This window comes from Dipodomys merriami, unplaced genomic scaffold, assembly GCF_024711535.1.
Source record: "Dipodomys merriami isolate MVZ:Mamm:240054 unplaced genomic scaffold, mDipMer1.0.p SCAF_27, whole genome shotgun sequence".
NCBI classification, from domain to species: domain Eukaryota; kingdom Metazoa; phylum Chordata; class Mammalia; order Rodentia; family Heteromyidae; genus Dipodomys; species Dipodomys merriami.
In genome coordinates, this window is record NW_027204159.1 from 16,879,505 (window position 1) to 16,900,398 (window position 20,894).

Genomic DNA, 20,894 nt, shown 5'->3' on the forward strand with positions numbered 1-20,894 from the left:
GTAATGATCTGAGTAAATGCCCAAGAGTAGTATGACAGCCACACATCTTAATGTTAATTTAGAAGAATGGATATCATATTTCACTGATTGTCCACAAAGTCTGGCTAGTCAAGAAAAGTCAGCATCCATTCCACTGATTACTCCTGGCTACTGAGAAAAAGCTGACAGCATTGCTTCCCCATATAATATGAACTCTAGTATAATATAATATGAACTCTTACTGTATGGGAAAACCCCCTATCATAAGCTCCCACCATGTAATAAGCACTAAGGACGTTACATACTCATTACATGATATAACAATGGCATTATATTTTTGGTATTATAGTCATGTGCTACATGTTTTGGTCAGGGGAGGTCTATGGTTGAGGTAGTCCCGAAAGATTATATCTCTGAGTGATGGCATCACGTTCTTAGCTTGGATAAGTACATTTGATGATGCTCCTAATGACAAAACTACCTAACAATATGTGTCTCAGAACATGTCCTGTTCCCTGAATGACACATCATTTTCTTTTGCTTGTTTATTGTAAAAAACATATATGCAAAATGTATGAAAATCCCCATCAGTCATAAGAAAATGAGCATTTATGAAACCACACACACGTCAAGATCAGCATTATCAGTACCTTGGGAGCCCCTGACCTGCCCCTCCCAACAAGCCTTCTCCCTAACCCCAAAGGTAAGTATTATTATAACATGGCAATTACATTCTTGTTTTTCTTTACTCCCTAATTTGATTTTGGCTGGTTTGTAATGTCATTTAGATAGAATTGTTAGGGGCCAGTGGCTCATGCCTATAATCCTAGCTACTCAGGAAGCTGAAATCAGAGGATCGTGGTTTAAAGCAAGTCTGGACAGAAAAGTCAGTAGGATCCTTATCTCCAGTTAACCAGCAAAAAGCCAGAAGTGGAGCTGTGATTCAAGTGGTAGAGCATCAACCATGAGTGAACACTAAAGGATAGAACTTGGACCCAGTACTAGCTGGGTCCTGGTGGCTCATACCTATTATTCCAGCTACTCAGGAAGGTGAGGTTTGAAGCCAATCTAGATAGGAAAGCCTATCAGACTCCAATTAGCTATCAAAAAAGCCAGAAGTGTGCTAAGGCTCAAGTGGTAGAGAGCTAGTTTTGAGTGAAAAAGCTCAGGGACATTGCCCAAGCCCTGAGTTAAAGCTCCAGGACTGACACACAAAAACAAAATGAAACAACCAAACTCAAACCTTATTATTGACACACATACACGAAAAAAGAATAGATAAAATTATCCAATGTATCTTATTTTGTCTGGCTTTTTCATGTTTCACAATGCATTCATTTTATTGGCTAGGTTTTCTCATGTTTTATGGTAGTACCACTTACGCTTGGGGCAAGTCGCCATCCTCACCTCTAGTTTGGGGCTAATGTCAACTGTGCTGCTGTGAACACTCTGGTACGTAGGTACTTTCAATTCCATATGAGATATTCCTAGGAGTAGATGGCTCATAAGACAGCTGGATCTTTAAGATAAGTCTAAATTGCTTTCTAAAGCAATCATACCAATTTGTATTCTCATCAATGGAGGGTACAGTTTCCTTTTCTCATATCTCTATCAATAAACTTAAATTATAGCCCTTCTGATGGGATCTAATGATACCTCATTGTGATATGCTTTTGCATTTCTCTGCCAAGTCAATGAATTGAAGTGCTTTATATAAATGTATTTGTCATTTGGATTGCTTTTTTTGTGAACTTCATACTCATGTCTTTTAGCTGCTTTTCTGTATTCATATTTTTTTATTTTCAGACTTCTTTATGTATTCCCTTTTCAGTTTGTTTCTACTAGCATACAAAGATTTCATGATAACACTTCCACACGTGTTTACAATGCATCCCAATCAACTTCACCTCTTCTTTCATTCTCACTGACCTCCTTCCCCTTCTTAAAACAACAGGCTTCAACATTCTGTTTTCATACATGCAAATAAACCACTTCACATTCATCCTCATTCACCTTCTTCATTAGCCCTCCTTCTCACTACTACCCACCACTATCCTAAGTTTATGTTAGTTTCTTGTCATTATTTTGTTAGTGTGCATTAATTGTACCCAGGAGGTTCACCATGACATTTTAGATGCGAATATATTACATTTTGATCAGAATAATCCTCTGTATTGCTTTTTTTCCCCTAAACCCCAACCCTATATTGATCTATAGCTTTCACTGATATTCCTTATGCCATCTTCATATATCATATATCATTGCTATTATTTTAATAATATTTGCCCTCCATTCTTTTCCCCCTCCCTCCTTCCCTTCATCTCTCTAAACAGTCATGTTCTATGTGTATATAAATATATACGAGTATGTTTGCTTATATATATGCTTATGTACATTTAGGTATATTGATATACATGTGTATACATGTATGTATGTCCATGTCCATGTCCATGAATATATATGTCTTTTAAAACTACATGGTTTTTGAGTTTGACCTATTCTTCATATACTTTCGATTTGTTGTAAATACCTTGTCTCACACAAGGTATTGCCTTTTACAACACCATTCATGATGAGTTTTATTTCTTCTGATCTTTAGACTTTGCGGGGAGGAGGGCGTTGGTACTGGATCCTGAAAATTCTTGCTTGACTTTCTCCTCTACCGTTTGAGACACTCCTCCACTTCTGGATTTTTTCTGGGTAGTGAACGATAATCAAGGATTTGTCTATCGGGGCTGGCTTTGAATATAGATTCTTAGAGCTCAGCCTTGTGAGTAGGTAGATTTATTGGTGTGAGCCACAAACAACCAGCTTAGACTTTTTTGGGGGGGAAGGGGTGTGACTTGTGGGGCTTGAACTCTGAGCTGGGCCATTCCCTGAGCTCTTCAGCTCAAGGCAAGTGTTCTACCACTTGAGCCACAGCACCACTCCCAGTTTTTTAGTGGTTAATTGGAGAAAAGAATCTCACGGACTTTCCTGCCCCAGCTTGCTTTGAACTGAGATCCTCAGATCTCAGCCTTCTGAGTAGCTAGGATGACAGGGATGAGTCACCGATGCCTGGCAACATTTTTTTTTGGTACCAGTCCTGGGGCTTGAACTCAGGGCCTGGCCACTGTCCCTGAGCTCTTTTGCTCAAGGCTAATCACTTGAGGCACAGCTCCACTTCTGGCTTTTTGGTGGGTAATTGGAGGTAAGAGTCTTACAGATTGTCCTGCCTGGGCTGGCTTCAAACCTCAATCATCAGATCTCAGCATCCTGAATAGTTGAGGATTACAGGTGTGAGCCACTGGCACCTGGCCAGTTTAGAATCTTTTTTTTTTAATTTGATTTGCCTTATTGTTCTCATTAGGACTTCAAGTACAGCTGGCAGAAAGGGCAATAGTTATTATTAGTGTCTTATCTCTGATCTTAATGAGAAATCTCTCATCACTAAATATGTTATTTCCCCATTATATATGTTATTTGTTAAACCAGGTGTGCAGTTTGCATTTGTAGCAAAAATACTGAAGAACCTGAGGTAATAGGATTGCTTGAGCCAAAATTTTCAATTTTGTCAGTACTGGGTAATATATTCTCAAAAAAAAGTTATTTGGTATACTTTTATTTTTAAAGTTCTCATTAGAAAATTAAGGAAGTTCTCCTTTATGGGAACAATTATGCTGTTTTTCTTTTTCTCTTTATTTTATTTTATTGTTTTTGAAAGTGGATCTTTTTGTGTAGCTAAGTCTCACCTTGAACTTTTTGTTTCCAGAGTGCTGGGATTACAGGTATGTATTGCCATGCCCAGATCATGTTCCTTTTAATATGACAAGTTATATTTGCTTAATTTTTCTAATCATAAACCAAACTTCCATTCCTGGAATAAACCCAGCTAAATAAAAGTTCTATAATCCTTTATATTGTGTGTTTTACTTGCTAACATTATTATTATTAGTAGTAGTAGTAGTATTGTCGTAGTAGTAGTACTATGAGTCAGTCATGGAGCTTGAATGTGGGGCCTGAGTACTGTACCTGAGGATTTTGCTCAAGGCTAGCACTTACCACTTGAGCCACAGCTCCATTTCTGGCTTTTTCTGTATATTTGGTACAAAGGACTTGGACCCAGGGCAAACACTCTACCACTAAGCCATGTTCCCAGCCCTATAATCTTTTTTTTTTTTTTGTCATGGGGCTTGAACTGTGGGCCTGGGTGCTGTCCCTCAGCTCTTCAGCTCAAGGCTAGTGCTCTACCACTTGAGCCACAGCACCACTTCTGGTTTTCTGGTGGTTAATTGCAGATAAGAGTCTCATGGACTTTCCTGCCTGGGCTGGCTTTTGAACTGTGATCCTCAGATCTCAGTCTCCTGAGTAGCTAGGATTATGGGTGTGAGCCACTAGCACTCAGCCTATAATCATTTTTGGTAAACCATTTTGTGTGTCACCTAGAAAGATAAAATGCTACCAATTTATCTGCAATGCAACTTTTTAAAAAAATCACTTACAATTTTACTTTGTTCATATCAGCTATGTTCTTTTAACTTTCTGATATAGATTTTTAATCCCATATCACATTTCTTTTCCTCTTTTTGTACCATTCAAGACAACTTTTTCTTCTAATGCCACATCATAGAATATCTCAATTAAAGAATGTGGATAGTAGCCAGCGTGGTTACTCAACATTAGCTTAACTAAATTTACAATATAAATAGTTATTATCTAGTTCACACTCAGGGAGGCAATAATTGCCCATGACTTCTGTGTGGCTGATGGCAATTACATGGTAGCATCCCAGAAATGTCAAAAAGTAGAAAACTCTGCACGTTGACAGCAATTAGATGTAATAAATTTCTTATCTAGCTCAGCAACCTTTGTTATTTACCTGGAATATCTAGTTGATTAATATTTAAAGAAATTATTGGTATATTTGGATTTAAATACCATTTTAATGTGTGCTCTCTTCTGTTTTCCTTATCCATTCTAAGTCACTTTTAAATTTTTATTTAGTCTTCCTTTGGTTTGATTAATCATTAATTTACTATTCAATTTTCCCTTCTCTTGGTTTAGATGGCATATACTGTGACCACCATTGGGGATGTTTCCTGTTATTCCATCTGTCTCTCCTCCTTGGAACATGGTTGGGTTACTTTCCCTATCCACTTAAAGTACAGAATGGCCCTAGGACTGTTGTTGGCCAATGAAATGCAAGTGGAAGTGGTGTGCTGTCCCTAGACTGACATTTTGAGAGCTAATGAGTGGATTTTCATACGCTCTCTCTTCCCTTGGGCAGCATTAGTCGATCTTATAAGGCTCAAAATGACTGCTGTTTTATCTGCCTTGGTCTCTGCCTGACTGAAATCCATGAATTATAGCCCAACCACACCTAGTAACTGGCAAAGGATGCACACTAGAATGGTACAACAGAACTTTGCTGTTCATACCACTTTGGCTTCAAGGAGTTGTTACAATAAAACAATGTAGGCTCTCCCAGATGATTCAAAAATCTGTGATAGAAATGGATGCTGCCCTTAAAAAAAAACTTCAAAAGAGATGATGTAGGACAAGGGCTCAGTAGAAGGTTGCAAGGTGACTGTAATCCGAGGTTAGTAAGGTGTGATATTTGACAGTGAGAAAGTCACAGGGAAAACTGATTCTGATCATTTAGAAGACAATTCATGGGTTTAACAAATTTGAGGGTCTGTAGAAGGGGCTAGGAAGCAGAATAGCTGAGCATGTGGATTTGACAAGGGAAGAAGAAGAAAAAAAGAGGAAACAAAAAGGAGACAGGAGGAGGGAGAAGAAGATAAAATAATAAACTTCAGAAAAGAATCAAAAGAGTTGGAGACATAGCTATAGTGGTGAGGCACTTGTCCAGCAAGCACAAGACCCTGGGTTTCAACCCTAATACTGAACAAATACATACATACATACATAAACTATCTGTACATGAGTAGAGAATGGAGGGCATTGAAGCACCGTCTTATCCTTAACTAGCAAAAGATACACCTGAGACTTGTTTATGTGAAGGACAGAGGAGTGTTCGAATCTGGTCTGATGGTCTGTGTTGAATAAGCCTTTCCTCTCTCATAAACTGTTGGTGGATTAGAGCAGGATCCAGTAAGTGCCTTCGGTTGGAGAAAGATCTCAGGGGCAAGAGACTAAAGGTGTGGCTCTCCCACAGAGTGTGACAGCAGCGCCTAATGTCCACAATTACATAAAGAAAGACAGCCATGGGTGTGTCTCTTGATTCAAGGAGGGATTCACATAGACAGGTAATGAAGCTTTCTTTTCTGCTGACCAACACATTTCAAGCCCACGCTTGTTCTGTCCTTAGAATGGTCTCTGAGCCCCAGATAGATGTGAAGAGAATACTAAATGGTAAACTTTCTCTGTGGTCTGAGTCACTGTCTTGCTTTTATTCTGCCCTTTCTTGGAGCCCAAAAATAGCACCACAGAAAACTGTTGAAAAGCCTAGATTTAATCTCCCTAGTCTCATTCTATAGATTGGAGAGTGAGATCCAGAGACGCTGCTTGTAAACACTGGCTGTGTAACTCAAAGTGCCTGATTCACAACTCAGTAGTGCACCGTGGCTTTGGTCAAGGCTATTCCCCTCCTGAGCCTTGTTTCCCACCCTGCATGAGTCTCTCCTGGTTTGAGGCAGGGCTCTCTCTGCCTCTAACCAAGGGCATGGCCACGTTGGGTTAGCATTAGTCTTGGAATGAGTGGCCAGTGGATGTAGATAATGTGCCTGTATTCCTGCATGTTTTGAGGCAAAACTTACGGAATTACTTTGATGTCTTCTTTGCCATGCAGGATGTAGTCAATGACCTTGTAAAAGTTGATTTCCTGGCAAAAGAGATAGAAAAATTATTTCTAAAGAGTGAGAGGCAGGAATGTGATCATGAAACAGGTCTTGATTCCTTTTGTTTTTCTTTATTTGAGGGGGGGTAGGGGGGACTTGAACTCAGAGCTTGGATGTTATCCCTGAGCTTTTTTTGTTTTGTTTTGTATCTTTTAAAAAAATTATTGTAAAGATGCTGTACAGAGGGGTTACAGTTTCATGAGTAAGGTAATGAGTGCATTTCTTGTTGAACATTGTTACCCACTCCTTTGTTTTTCTCCCACTATCCCTTCCCTCCTCCACTCCCCCCACCCACGAAATTGTAAATTTCATTTCCAACATAGTGTTTTGTATTGTTGCAATGAGACATCCTTGTTTGCCCATTTTGTTATTCCCCTTCCCTTCCCCAAGTTAGATTAATGCATCTACAAGGCTCAGTGTCCCAGAATCAAAGACAGTGATTGCCAGGGATAAACCAATGGAAAAAGAAAAATGAAACAAAATAAAAAGAAAGAACTAGATACAGTACATTGGCAACAACAAGGACAACAACCAAAAAAAGACCTAATGTTTCCATGTCTTGGAGCTGCTGGTGGGGATGTGGCCAAAAGGGAACACTCCTACACTCTTGGTGGGAATGTAAGCTGGTTCAACCACTCTGTAAAGCAGTATGGAGGTTCCTCAAAAGACTAAACATAGAGCTCCCCTATGACCCAGCAATCCCACTTCTGGGCATTTATCACAAGCAAGGCCACACTAGAGCTACCAGCACAATTATGTTTATTGCAGCATTATTTACCATAGCTAAGATACGGAACCAACCCAGATGCCCCTCAGTAGATGAATGGATCGAGAAAATATGGTACATATACATAATGAAATTTTATGCTTCTATCAGAAAGAATGACATTGCCCCTTTCATAAGGAAATGGAAAGACTTGGAAAAAAATCATTAAGTGAAGTAAGACCCAAAGAAACATAGGCTCTATCTCTGAACTTTTATGCTCAAGACTAGTGTTCTACCACTTAAGCCACAGCTCTGCTTCCAGAATTTTTGTTGGTTAATTGGAGAGAAGAGTCTCATGGACTTTCCTGACCTGGCTTTGAACCTGGATCCTGTGCTCTCAGATTTCCTACATAGTTAGGATTATAGGGATGAGCCATCGTTGCTCAGATACCTTCTTTTATTCTTTACATGAAAAAGAGCACATAAAATGTATTATATGCCTAAGACATGGGAGTATCCAACTCTCAGATCATGTTGGTTACTGTCACAGGCCCTGTGGTTTTCAGGAAGCACCAAGTTTGCCCAGCTAGCTCCCTCTCGGGTCTGTGCTGCCTTCTAGTACTGGATCCTGTGTGGACCTTTAGGATTCAGTATGCACTGGACCCAGGGGCTGAGATCTGGGGCTGAGATCTGATGTTTTCTAAGAGGATTTGGAGGTAGAGTGCAAGAAGAAAGAGATAAAGACTGTAGCTAGACTTCAGAAAGTGGGGAAAGTAGAAAGGAGGTTCCTATCTTTTTAGCTTCATGGTCAAATCCGCTAGCTCTCAGTTCAGGGCCATGACCATGGGCCATGCTGTGTCATTGCTTAGAAACTTGCTTCATTCTCTAAAAGCAGATCTGTGCAATTATATTCATTTCTAGCATGCATTTTGATTTGGGCAGGTGACTCCATTTCCTACTTCTCTGAGGGAGATTCTATTAACTTATCAGATGTTGTGTGTTCAAAAGTGATGGGCAAGTTAGTACCTATTTCCAAAGGGGATAACTGAGCCTCAGAGTGAGAGAACGAGAGAGCGAGAGGAGGGAGAGAGGGAGCGAGAGAGGGGGAGAGAGGGAGAGAGAGAGGGAGACAGGGAGAGAGGGAAGGAGGGAGGGAGGGAGGATGCAAAGACTCATTTAACGTGAGACAGTGAGCCAACACCAGAGCCCAAGCTTTTCATCCCAGCTCAGTCTCTCTGCTGTGACACTTGAGGTTAATAGCTTCAAAGCATGTTACCCCATCTGCATCGTTATCATCTGAGACAAGCCCATTCTGAGCATATTCCGGGGGCCAGTGCTGCTCTGCAAGCTAGTTGTTACTATTCTATAATGAGGTAAAGACAGAAATTGGGAGTCACTCTTAGAAACCTTTATAGCAATTTGACTGTGTTTGATTAGGTCTGTGGAATCTAATTCAGAGAAAGGGGTCTTCTGTCTTGTTTTGATAAAGTATTTTTTTTTTTTGGGTCCGGTAGTGGGGCCTAAACTCTGGGCCTGGGTGCTGTCCCTCAGCTCTTCAGCTCAAGGCTAGCCGCTCTACCACTTGAGCCACAGCGCCACTTCCAGCTTTTTTCTTTTTGCTTATGTGGTGCTGAGGAATCAAACCCAGGGCCTCATGCATGCAAGGCAAGCACTCTACCATGGAGCCACCTTCCCAGCCCCAAGTTTTTTTTAATTTTATAACAATACAGTTATATTGAAAAGCATCAGACCAAAAATGGATTGGAATTTTAAGCCAACCAAACTCTTTCTATATAATAGGCAATGTGAGAAGTACTATCTGAGAAATTTAAATGCAGATACCTGGGCCCCACCCCAAGTTTCCTCACTCAATTTCCACAGAAAAGAATTACTGGTCTAATCAAGGGTGTGTGGATAGGTGATTGGCAATGGTGCCAACTTCAGTGTGGAGAAACCACATTCCTCAAAGCCCAGCACCAGCAACCGTGTGGGGACTGAACACTGCTGGTGGCAAAAATCCAGCTGAACAAAGGCAAAAGTTAGAACTGCTCAGTGGTGTGGGCTGCAAAGGGAGCAGAGAGCTCCCTGCATTAGGAAGCACACAATGGGAGGCTAAATGACCCCATAGCATAATGGAATAAATGGAGCTAAGACTTAGCATAAGGCAAAAAGACTAACCCTGTATTCTTAGTTATAGTATGTGTGCTCTCTGGACCTCAGTTTCCTCAGCTGCAAAATCAGATCAGTGGTGTGTATTTATTTGCTTGTCACTGGTATTGTCAACATCCTTTCCCAGAAGAGCCCAATCATATGAAACTGCCCTCATGGAAGTCAAGCTGGGCACAGAAACCCTGCCACTCTCTTGTTCTCTCTCACTCCCTTTTTGACCTCCTTCCCGCTCTGCCCCATTAATTCATGGGCAAGGCGACTGCTACCAACTCTAGGATTCAAACATATGATTAGCTGGGCATTGGTGGCTCATGCTTATAATTCCGGCTGGTCAGGATACTGAAATATGTAGATTGCAGTTCAGAGCCAGCCCTGACAGGAAAGTCCATGAGACTTTTATCTCCAGTTAACCACCAAAAAGCCAGGAATGGAGCTACTATAGCTCAAGTGGTAGAGACTAGCCTTGAGCACAAAAGGTCACTGAGTTTAAGCCCCAGGACTTGCACCAAAAAAAAACAAAAAAGGATGATTAGTGAGGGACAAAATTGGACACTGGACTGGCTCATTTCTAAAGTCTCTCCCAAACAATGAAGGTACTGTACTCACAAACAACATGTTGGATTGAAACCTTTCTTTTTTTTTTTTTTTAACAATGACTTAAGATTAACTCCAGGGCTTCATTAGGAAGGTGATTAAATAAGTATGGATGCTTCAATATTCAAAGGAATTACATTCCAATAAACCCACTGTCAGCTGAAAATACTGAGTCAGAGTACCTTGAATACATCTAACCTCAGAGCACCTAGCTGAGCCACACAGTGTGCTGTGGAGTGTTGGCTGTTTCCCATCATGAGCTCATGGCTGACTGGGAGCTGTAGCTCATTGTGGCTGACCAGCCTTGTGATTGGCTGACCAGCTTTGTGACTGGCTGACCAGCTTTGTGATTGGTTGACCAGCCTTGTGATTGGCTGACCAGCCTTGTGATTGGCTGACTAAGCTTGTGAAAGAGTATAGTATTGTGAAAGAGTATAGTATAGTATCATCACTAGCCCAAAACAAGATCCAAAGTCAAAAGTATCTAGTTTCTACCAAATGCCTATCATTTTCCATCATCATTAAGTTGGAAAATGTAAGTGCAAGTCAGGGAATGTGTGTGCCTAATCTGTGTCTAATGACATGTCTGTGTCATGCATGCTGAGAACAAAACATGGCAAGGTAAGCTGTTAGTGAAAGGAAGCACAGAAGAGAACCACATACTTGTTGAGGGAAGGAGTGGTAGAATATGTCTCCTGAGTCTGATTATCCACCAGCATCCCAGGAAAATGGGCTGATGACCCAGCTGCCTTGATTAGACTTGAATCATATGGTGCAAATCTTTCCCAGTGCTCATATTTCATTTCTCTTTGTAGTTAGTTTCAATAAATATGAAAAAATTTTCTACAACTTTTGATTTGTTTTTATAGTGCCTGGAGATGGAATCCAGAGCCTCACACAAGCCAGGCAAGCATTCTACGCCCCTCACACAAACCATTTAAAAATGGTGAAGCTGTCCCCTGTAAGTAGCTCTGACGTTATTTTCACTGGTTGAGGAGGACATAGAGTTCCGGATCTTCTTGACCACCTTTGTGCTTTTTTCCTGAGGGCTGTCGGGACTTGGCCTGCTTGCAGTCTGTACTCCCAGCAAGCCCAAGGCCCTGGCACCTGGCAAGCTGCCCTACCCATGAATCTTTACCAAGGTTACAAACCGGTGACTTTGAAAAGTTTCCAGGAAAATGAATTTGCTTTCAGAAAAGGCAACAAAAACTCAGTGTGTTTTAGGTAAAGAGGGCCTTTTCTACTCACTGCAGTTCAGTTAAACCATCCTCAAGGCTATATTCAAATATGAACTCACCAGACTCTGCAAAATCAAAGCTGAGCCATCAAGGGCACCTTTGCTTACCTCCCAGTGAACAGCTACTCTCAAACACATGGGCCTTTAAAAAACCCATGTGAAAAACAGCAGTTTAGCTGGAAATATGGACGTTTTTAAATGAGAGGGTTTTATTCATGAAGCCTAACTAGCCTATATAGCTTTTGGGAGGGGGGTGGTCCAGTCGTGGGGCCTGAACTCTGGGCCTGGGCACTATCCCTCAGCTCTTCAGCTCAAGGCTACTGCTCTACCACTTGAGCCACAGCGCCACTTCCGACTTTTTCTTTTAGCTTATGTGGTGCTGAGGAATCAAACCCAGGGCCTCAGGCATGCAAGGCAAGAGCTCTACCACTGAGCCACCTTCCCAGCTCCCCTATATAGCTTTATAGTTAACATATACACACACATGCACACATACACATACATACTACACCTTATTTTTAAGAGGAGATGAAACGAGACACAGTTGCAGCCAGGGAGATTTAGACCTAAGCTTTGGGATGGTGAACTGGTTAAATCCCATCAAAAACCGCATTGCTAGTATAAACGTGGAAGATGAAGTGTGAGGATCATGTCAGACAGCTAAAAGACACATGAGAAGCAAAGATGTCAGGCAGTCTCCATAGGGAAGAGTATCTTAGGCTTAAATTGATGCAAATGGTTTGACCCCTCAGAATCTTTCTTCAACTGTCTAATAGACATATTGAGAAGAGTAAATGCCATAGAACAGGTAAAGGCTCCATTCAGCAAGTTACGATGGCATGCTGGAGGATCTATTCTGTGTCGGTGTGAGACAAGCTTCAGTGTCCTCAGCCCTGTGAGGCAAGCATGCTGGCCCCAGCACAAGAGATGAGGAAGGGAAGGAGTCTGGAGGTGATCCAATGTCACTGGATGAGCTGGTGGAGCAGGTGACAGAACACAGGCATCTTCCCAGTATTCCCTCATTCTTTCTGGATGATCTGCCTCTGGCCAATACTGGGGTTTGTGTCTGGGCTTCTGTTCAAGTCTGTGTATGCTTTTCTCATGGCTGTGTCTGAGCCCTGGAACTGACATTGTCGATGGACAACACTCAGTGAGGGAGAAAAACCAAAGACCCAAGAGGTGGCTTGACTAAGTTTACGCTGAAGATAGCAAGCAACCAAAATCAAACTCTTTTGTTTCTGAACCATGGGTTTTTCCATCACAACCTCATGCCTCTTACTCTTTTTTTTTTTTCTTTTTTGATCGGTCGTGGGGCCTGAACTCTGGGCCTGGGCACTGTCCCTCAGCTCTTCAGCTCAAGGCTAGCGCTCTACCACTTGAGCCACAGTACCACTTCCTCATGCCTCTTACTCTTGAAAGAAGAAAGAGTTTGCCTCATGATATGGGGAAACATTTAGAGAAAGAAAAGATGAAATGTGATTTTACATTTAGACAATGTGATCACTGTTAACTTTTGAGCACTTACTGCAGTTAAAGCACTTTGGCTTCTATGTACAAAGATTAAATAAGTCATTTTTTTTTTTTTAGCCAGATACCAATGTCTTACACCTGTAATCCTAACTGCTCAGCAGACTGAGATCTGAGGATCCTAGTTTGAAGCCAGCCCAGTCAGACAAATCTGAGAGGTTCTTATCTCCAAATAACCAGCAAGAAACTAAAAGTCAGGCATGGCATGGTAGAGCATCAAGCTTGAATGAAAAACTAGACCAAGAGTGTGAGGCTTTAGGTTCAAGCCACAGGACCAGCTTCAAGTCTCTGAGTTCAAGACACAGGACACACACACGGACACACACACACGGACACACACACACACACACACACACACACACACACACACACACACACACACACACACACACACACACACACACACACACACACACACACACACACACACACCTTTTTTTTTTCATAAATTACAAGGAACCAATTTCTCCAGCAAGTAAAAGTAAAAACTGGGACATTAGGCAGACACAGAGGTTACCATTATAGCTACTTGTTTGGATCAGGATTCCAGGTCAGCCTGGACAAAAGGGCCCCACCTCAACAACAACCACCAGAAAACAAAAACAAACAAAAAAACCCCACCCCAAAACAAAATAAAAGCTGGGCATTGTGGAAACCATCTATCACCCTGGATATGTATGAACCTTAAATAGGAGAATAAATGTTGTCCAAGCTGGTGAGATCATAAACATGAGATCCTATTTAAGAAATAACTAAAAGCAAAAAGACTAAGGGTGTGGCTAAAGTTATAGACTATCTGCCTAGCAAGCACAAGGCCTAGCAAGTCATCTGGAATACTTTTAGGCATACTGTTATAGGCTGACATTGTGACAAAGCAAAGTGTTAGACTGAATTTGTTTTGCTTTTTTCCTTCCAGTGTCCAGTGCACATGGGTTAAGGTCTAGAGATGTTCCATTATAAGGCAGGGCTCTGCTTGGACTCCACCACAGGTGTGTTTCTAGGACTAGATTGTTGAAGGGTAAGGCTCATTGTGCCAGACTCATGTTGACTACCTTATAGTCAAGGGAAAATATTGATTACCTCTGTGTCTGCCTAATGTCCCAGTTTTTACTTTTACTTGCTGGAGAAATTGGTTCCTTGTAATTTATGAAAAAATCCAGGGTGATAGATGTTTTCCACAATGTCCAGCTTTTGTTTTGTTTTGGGGTGGTTTTTTTCTGTTTTTGTTTTCTGGTGGTTGTTGTTGAGATGGGGCCCTTTTGTCCAGGCTGACCTGGAATCCTGATCTTCTGTTCCTTTGGCAATGAAGAATGTATCTCCTTATATCCAGATTTTCCTAGACTATTAGAGTCTATAGCTCCCATTCCCAAGCCTTTAGCATAGCTTCAATCCCTAAACTGTACTTGCCTGTGTCCTGTCTGATTTCATCAAAGTAATAACTATTAATTTCTTCTCTTGAATAAACATTAAGCTAGGAAGGACTTCAGTAATCAGCTCAACAGCTTGCTTGAATCTGTTTCCACCATCATATGATATATCAATTTATTTTACATTTGTGTGTGTGTGAGAGAGAGACGGGGGGGGGGGGGGAAGGGAGGGATGTTCTGGAGCTTGAACTCAGGACTTTGAGCTCTTAACTTTTTCTCTTGAAGGTAGTGCTCTACCATTTGGATTATGCTTCCAGCCCAGATTTTTAGTATTATATTTGTATTATCTTTTTTGTATATATTTTATTGTAAAAAATACTGTACAGAGGGGTTACAGTTACGTATTATCTTTAAATAGTTGTACAACGGAGTTCAACAAATCAGTTTATGAATACAATGTATCTTGATCAATGTCATTCTTCCTCCAAACCTAATCTCTCCCCTCAATATTTCGTAGAATATGCATTGACTCTTATAACTACAAGCTTTCCTTCTTCCTCCTCTCTTCATCTACTCTCCTTCCTTTAATTACCCCTATCCCCATCCCCCCACCGTTCAAGTACCAGTTTTCTGGTTTTCAGTTTGGGGGGCTGTGTTTTAGTTTTTCTAAAGAATTACATCGATCAAATTCAACCATACAAACACCATATTTCAGTTAAAACATTTGTGTACACATTGTGTTTGCTTGTATGTTTATAAATTAGTTCTAGCTTCCACATATATGAGAGACTATATGTCCTTTCTCTCTCTGAGCCTGACCTACTTCACTTAACATTATTTTTTTTCCAGGACCATTCATTCCTTTGCAAATGATGTAATATCATTCTTTCTAGTGGAAAGTAAATTTCCATTGTGCAGATATACCTTATTTTCTTGAACCATACATCCAGTGAGGGGCATCTTCCAGCCTAGATTTTTCAAGTCAGAGCCTGAGCTATTTTGCTCAAGACTAGTGCTCTACTACTTGGGCCACAGCAATACTTCTGGCTCTTTGGTAATTAGTAGGAGATAAGAGTCTCATGGACTTTCCTGCCTAGGGTAGCTTCAAACTCTAATCTCTGATCTCAGTCTCCTGAGTAATTAGAATGACAGGCATATGCCACCAGCACCTGGCTACAGCCTAATTTTTGCTGGCTTATTGAAAACAAGAGTCTCTCAGACTTTTCTGACCAGTTGGTTTCAAATCTTGATCCTCAGATCTCAGTAGCTAAATTACAGGTGTGAACCCAATTTAATTTTTCAGGTGCCCCACTGAATTTTAAACTTTTGATTGTAACCTTGGACATATCAAAATGGCTAATTCTAGGTTTTTATTTGTTTATTTTATAACTTTAACATCTACTCATCTTTTAACTATTATAATCTTGATTCTAGATTTTCTAGAGAAAGCATTAAATCTGATGCTAAAAGTAGCCAAGGACACTAACAAAACTTTGTTGTTTCTGGGGCTGGGAAGGTGGCTCAGTGGTAGAGCACTTGCCTTGCATGCTCGAGGCCCTGGGTTTGATTTCTCAGCACCACATAAGCAAAAAGAAAAAAGCCGGAAGTGGCACTGTGGCTAAAGTGGTAGAGCGCTAGGCTTGAGCTGAAGAGCTGAGGGACAGCGCCCAGGCCCAGAGTTCAGGCCCCACAACCGGACCCAAAAAAACAAAATAACAAAAAAAACTTTGTTGTTTCTAAGCAATGTACTGTCAGATCTTATGGTTACTGCACCTAAAAAATCATAATAAGCACATTAAGGTCCTTAACTTCAGATTGTGGAACTTTCCTCCAGTAGGTAGATGATCCCCTTCATTTCTTGGGGTCTGTAGAATACTGGATATCCACCAAAATATCAAGGCCACTTTATAATTCAAATGGAACTAACTTTTGAAACTCTATCCCTTCTGAACACTAGGGCCATCTCCAAGAAACAGCTCAAAATTTGTTTGGAAATGTCTGGGATCTCTAGGACCTTGGTTGTAAAATCAGCTGAGTTACCTAAAACAGACCAATCATATTCATTTTGTCTCCAGACAAATCAGCCATACAGTAGTTTCTGCTGCTCACTGAACGTAATTACATGGTCGTTCCAAAGTCTTTTTCTACACTGGGGTTTGATTTGTGGCCTCGTGCTTGCAAAGCAGGTGCCTACCACTTGAGTCACATCCCAGTCCCTTTAGTATTTGTTACTTTTCAAATACGGTCTTCTACTTATGTCCTGTCTGGCCTGAACTATGATCCTATTTACACTTCTTTCATAGCTGAAATAGCAGGTGCATACCACCATGGCTCGCTTTTATTGATTGAAATGTTATCTCTCCAACATTTGCCAGGGCTGGCCTTCATCTACAGTCCTTCTGATCTCTACCTCCTTCATACTTAGGACGGAGCCACTGGCACCCAGGTAATGTTCTCATTCTTAAATGGGCAAAACATGAGGTATACTTACTGCTGCTATGTTTCTTTAGATTTTGTGCAGGACTTCTCCTCTTTCCTGTGAATGTGCCAAAAAGTACACACATGCTACACTAAGCCACTGCCCGACTGCTGGAGGTGCGGCTTAAGTTATCGTGTGCTTGCCTGAGTTCAAAATCCTAAGACTGACAACAATTTTAAACTGGAATCTGAAAGTTGTGCTGTAAGTTGTGTTGTAGGGAACTTCCTGTTATACATGCACAGTGACTGTTTAACTGCTTTGAAAGGTTCAAAGTCAAGGTTGATCTTCTTTCCTTCTTCTGATACAGTTGCTCCACCAGTAAACAACCAGTAAAGTTTGAGTCCTGGGTGTAGAGAATTAAGGACTCCAAGAAGGGAAAGGTGGTTTACTCAACTTAATGTCAGGTGAGGTTTCAGGCTCATTGACTCACATTTTCCATTAATGACATAGGAAAGGTCTTTGATAGGAAGTCAGTGATAAGCAGCTGCCTTTGCTGCAGCCTCCTGTAAGCTCTTAAGGAGCTTCTTAGGACTAGTTGCCTGGCTCAAGCTATAGAGTTCCTAACCTGGCAAGCACAAAGGCCTACCTGAGTCCAAACTCCATACTGAAAAAAAAGAAAAGAAAAGAAAAGAGAAAAGGGAAAGGAAAAAAAGCCAAGGAGTTCTTAATCTTCCAGATTTCTGCATTACTGTCAGGAACACTATGATTGTCCACTCTCTCCTCAACTCCCCTTCCTGCCAATCCTGGGAGGCTCTGACCTAGGGTTCCATACCAGCTTCCTTTCTCCAGGCTCCCAGAAGTGTTGCTGTCCAATCACGTGAGGCCTCAAAAAGAAAACCTTAACTGTGAGTGTGCTGGCCAAACTACTGCTTACGCTTCCTACTCTACTTCCTTCCTTCCTTCCTTCCTTCCTTCCTTCCTTCCTTCCTTCCTTCCTTCCTTCCTTCCTTCCTTCTTTCTTTCTCTCTTTCTTTCTCTTTCTTTCTCTCTCTTTCTCTCTCTCTCTTTCTCTTTCTTTCTTTCTTTCTTTCTTTCTTTCTTTCTTTCTTTCTTTCTTTCTTTCTTTCTTTCTTTCTTTCTTTCCTTTTCTTCTTTCTCTTTTGCTACCAGTAATGGGGCTTGAACTCATGTTCCGGGTGCTATTCCTTAGCTGTTTTACTCAAGGCTGGCACTCTACCATTGAGCCATAACTCCACTTCTGGCTTCTTAATGATTATTTGGAGGTCAGAGTCACACAGACTTTCCTACTTGGGCTGGCTTTGAACCTTGACCCTCAGACCTCAGCCTTTTGAGTAGCTAGGATTACAGAGATGAGCCATTAGCACCCAATCGCCACTCCTGCCTCCTCCCCTCTTCCTCTTCCTCCTTCCCCTCCTCCCCTCTTCCTCCTTTCCTCCTCATCCTCACCACCCCCTTTTGATAGTCAAGCACTCTACCACTTGAGCTATATACACTAAAGCCACTTCCCAGTCTCAAAACTTCTTGAGTTGGTCAAAGGATGAGCAACTCTTCTTGGCCTGATGCTCAATAAGAAAATGTCCTAATCACTTGAGTCTCAATGACTGGGGCACTTGTGGATGAAAAGCCATAGTAATTATAGTATGATATTTCTTTGGCTTTCCTATAGCTGGAGATGACATCTGACCTAAGGGCTTAGCTCAGATTTCAGACTGTCAAAGAAGTCAAGGAAATGGGAATGAATTGAGCTGGTGATGTCTGAAAGCAGTGGCAACTTTATTTCAGTTCTTTCGTTTTTAATTTTCCAGAAGATACAGGCTCAACTGACATGTGAACTACAAAAAGAGGCTCATCCATTGGGAACACGTCAACCAAGACAACATAAAAACAAAGAAGCTATACTTAAAAAAAAAACTCTCCTTAAAAAGAATATGTGTTGGGGCTGGGAAGGTGGCTCAGTGGTACAGTGCTTGCTTTGCATGCATGAGGCCCTGAGTTTGATTCCTCAGTACCACACAAACAGAAAAAACCAGAAGTGGCATTGTGGCTCAAGTGGTAGAGCCCTAGCCTTGAGCTGAAGAGCTGAGGGACAGCGCCCAAGCCCTGAGTTCAAGCCCCACAACCGACAAAAAAAAAAAAGTGTCAGGCTAGAAGTTGGAGTGCAGTAGTAGAGCATGTACTTGGCATTCCTACAGGCTTTACTGGATGGCAATAAGTTACAACAGCCATTTTGGATAAAGCACACCAAACAGACAGAACAGATTCCAAGTGTGAACTATTCTGGTGTGTAGAAGAAACTCACCAAGGTATTCACTTTGAATTCCTAGATTTTGGGTGAAGACTAATTAATATCTTACATACACAGCTCTTTCTTTGAAACATGGTTAGCACTGGCTGGGTCGGATCAGGCCTCTAGAAGAAACTGATAAACTATTTTATACTGACAATTCTTACAAGGGAAGAGCCAGACTAAAATTCAGGGCAGGACCCACTTACTTACTTGTGCTAGATTCCCTCAACTAAGATCAGTTCATTATTTGACAGATTCCACAGGACACTTGAGGGCCAGATCTGTGTATAACATATTCATATCCAAAACCTATTATTTCAGCTTCTCAAAAGTGATTGGGGATAAATGCTAATGTCTCAACCTATACTCCTAGCTACTCAGGAAGCTGAGGTACTCTGAGGATTGTGGTTTGAGGTCAGCCCAGGTAGAAAAGTCTGAAACTCTTATCTCCAATAAACTACTCAGAAAAAAGTATTGGCACTGTGGCTCAGGTGGTAGAGCACTAGCCTTGAGGACAAAGAGGCTCAGGGACAGTGCCCTGGACCTGAATTCAAGTCCCAGGACAGGCAATACTTAATAATAATAATAATAATAATAATAATAATTGTGCCTCATTTTTGCAATAAGACCACCAGATGAGACCAGATGTCAGAAACTCAAATGTCTAGACAGCCAGATAGAGACATGAATGTGAGGATAGGAGCTCTGTCTGAGTTCTGAGAGGACAGCTGTTCCTTAGCATCAATCCAACTTGCCCTGTTGAATAGTAGGTATGTTTTGATTGACCTGCGAGCTTTCTGAAATAAACAGAATCCAAATACTTATTGTTAGTTGACAATTCCATTTTTAAGAGTACAAACAAAAATATTAAGCTAATGCAGTCAAAGAAGCATGTCTGTTGGTTGGAAATTATTTCCTGGTTACTAGTTTGAGCACTCTAAATTAAATATAATGGTTCTTTTTAGTTCAAATTGTTTTCACCTCTTGATGGATAAATGTTACACAGAGTTTTTGACCTTTCTTGGAAACTTTATTCATATGTGAAATGAGGATATTAATCTTTGCTTTGTCTATTCTTCAGGTTACTATGAACTCCAGCAAGATGTTGAAAAAATTTTGTAAATGATAGGCCTTGGCAATTGTGATGAATTATTATAACTCAAAAAAACCTAATACAGAGAAGATTAATGCATATGTAAGAAAGAAAGATCCTATTATTTCTTGTACTTGAATTTCATTAAACATTTATTCATATTGATAAGGTCAAAGAGAGACTTACCCTTCCATCTGGAGTCCTGGGACCAGAATAGGGAGGAGCCTCACCCATCAGAACTGGCCACACATCAAAAAACTCCTAGATGTGAAAAAAAATAGAATTACATGTTTTGAAAGTAAAAGAGATTGAGAAAAGAAATTCAACCATGAGTCACCTCTCAATGAATTTTGAAGGTGAGAAAAGCTCACTGAGACCTAAGAATATAAGATCAGAGACTCATTAGAATTAGAGGATAATCACATCAATCCTGTAAAATATTGATGAACCAGTAACCAAAACATGGAGGTTGAGCTGGGGTACCCTCAGTGTTAAAGGTCATGAAAGGAAACATGGTAAGTACATGACGTGGTAAGCCAAATTTATTGATAATGATGTTACAGATGTATAGGGGTATGAACTGAAAAATTATCTTTATAAAGTGATCAGTGAAAACAGAGAAAAGTCAAAAAATCATGTGACTCCATTCTTTAACC

At 40.9% G+C, this 20,894-nt stretch overlaps 1 protein-coding gene across 1 annotated transcript in view; it reads right to left on the reverse strand.

Annotated features, from left to right (window-relative positions):
- The window catches only part of Pde6a (phosphodiesterase 6A), an 80,729-nt gene that overhangs the window by 37,398 nt on the left and 22,437 nt on the right, over positions 1 to 20,894 (reverse strand). The window contains exons 5-6 of the mRNA XM_070036007.1: positions 20,425 to 20,499; positions 6,738 to 6,802 (exon numbers count right to left, since the gene is read on the reverse strand). Coding sequence (XP_069892108.1) covers positions 6,738 to 6,802; positions 20,425 to 20,499 — 140 coding nt within the window. The remainder of the gene's footprint in view (positions 1 to 6,737; positions 6,803 to 20,424; positions 20,500 to 20,894) is intronic.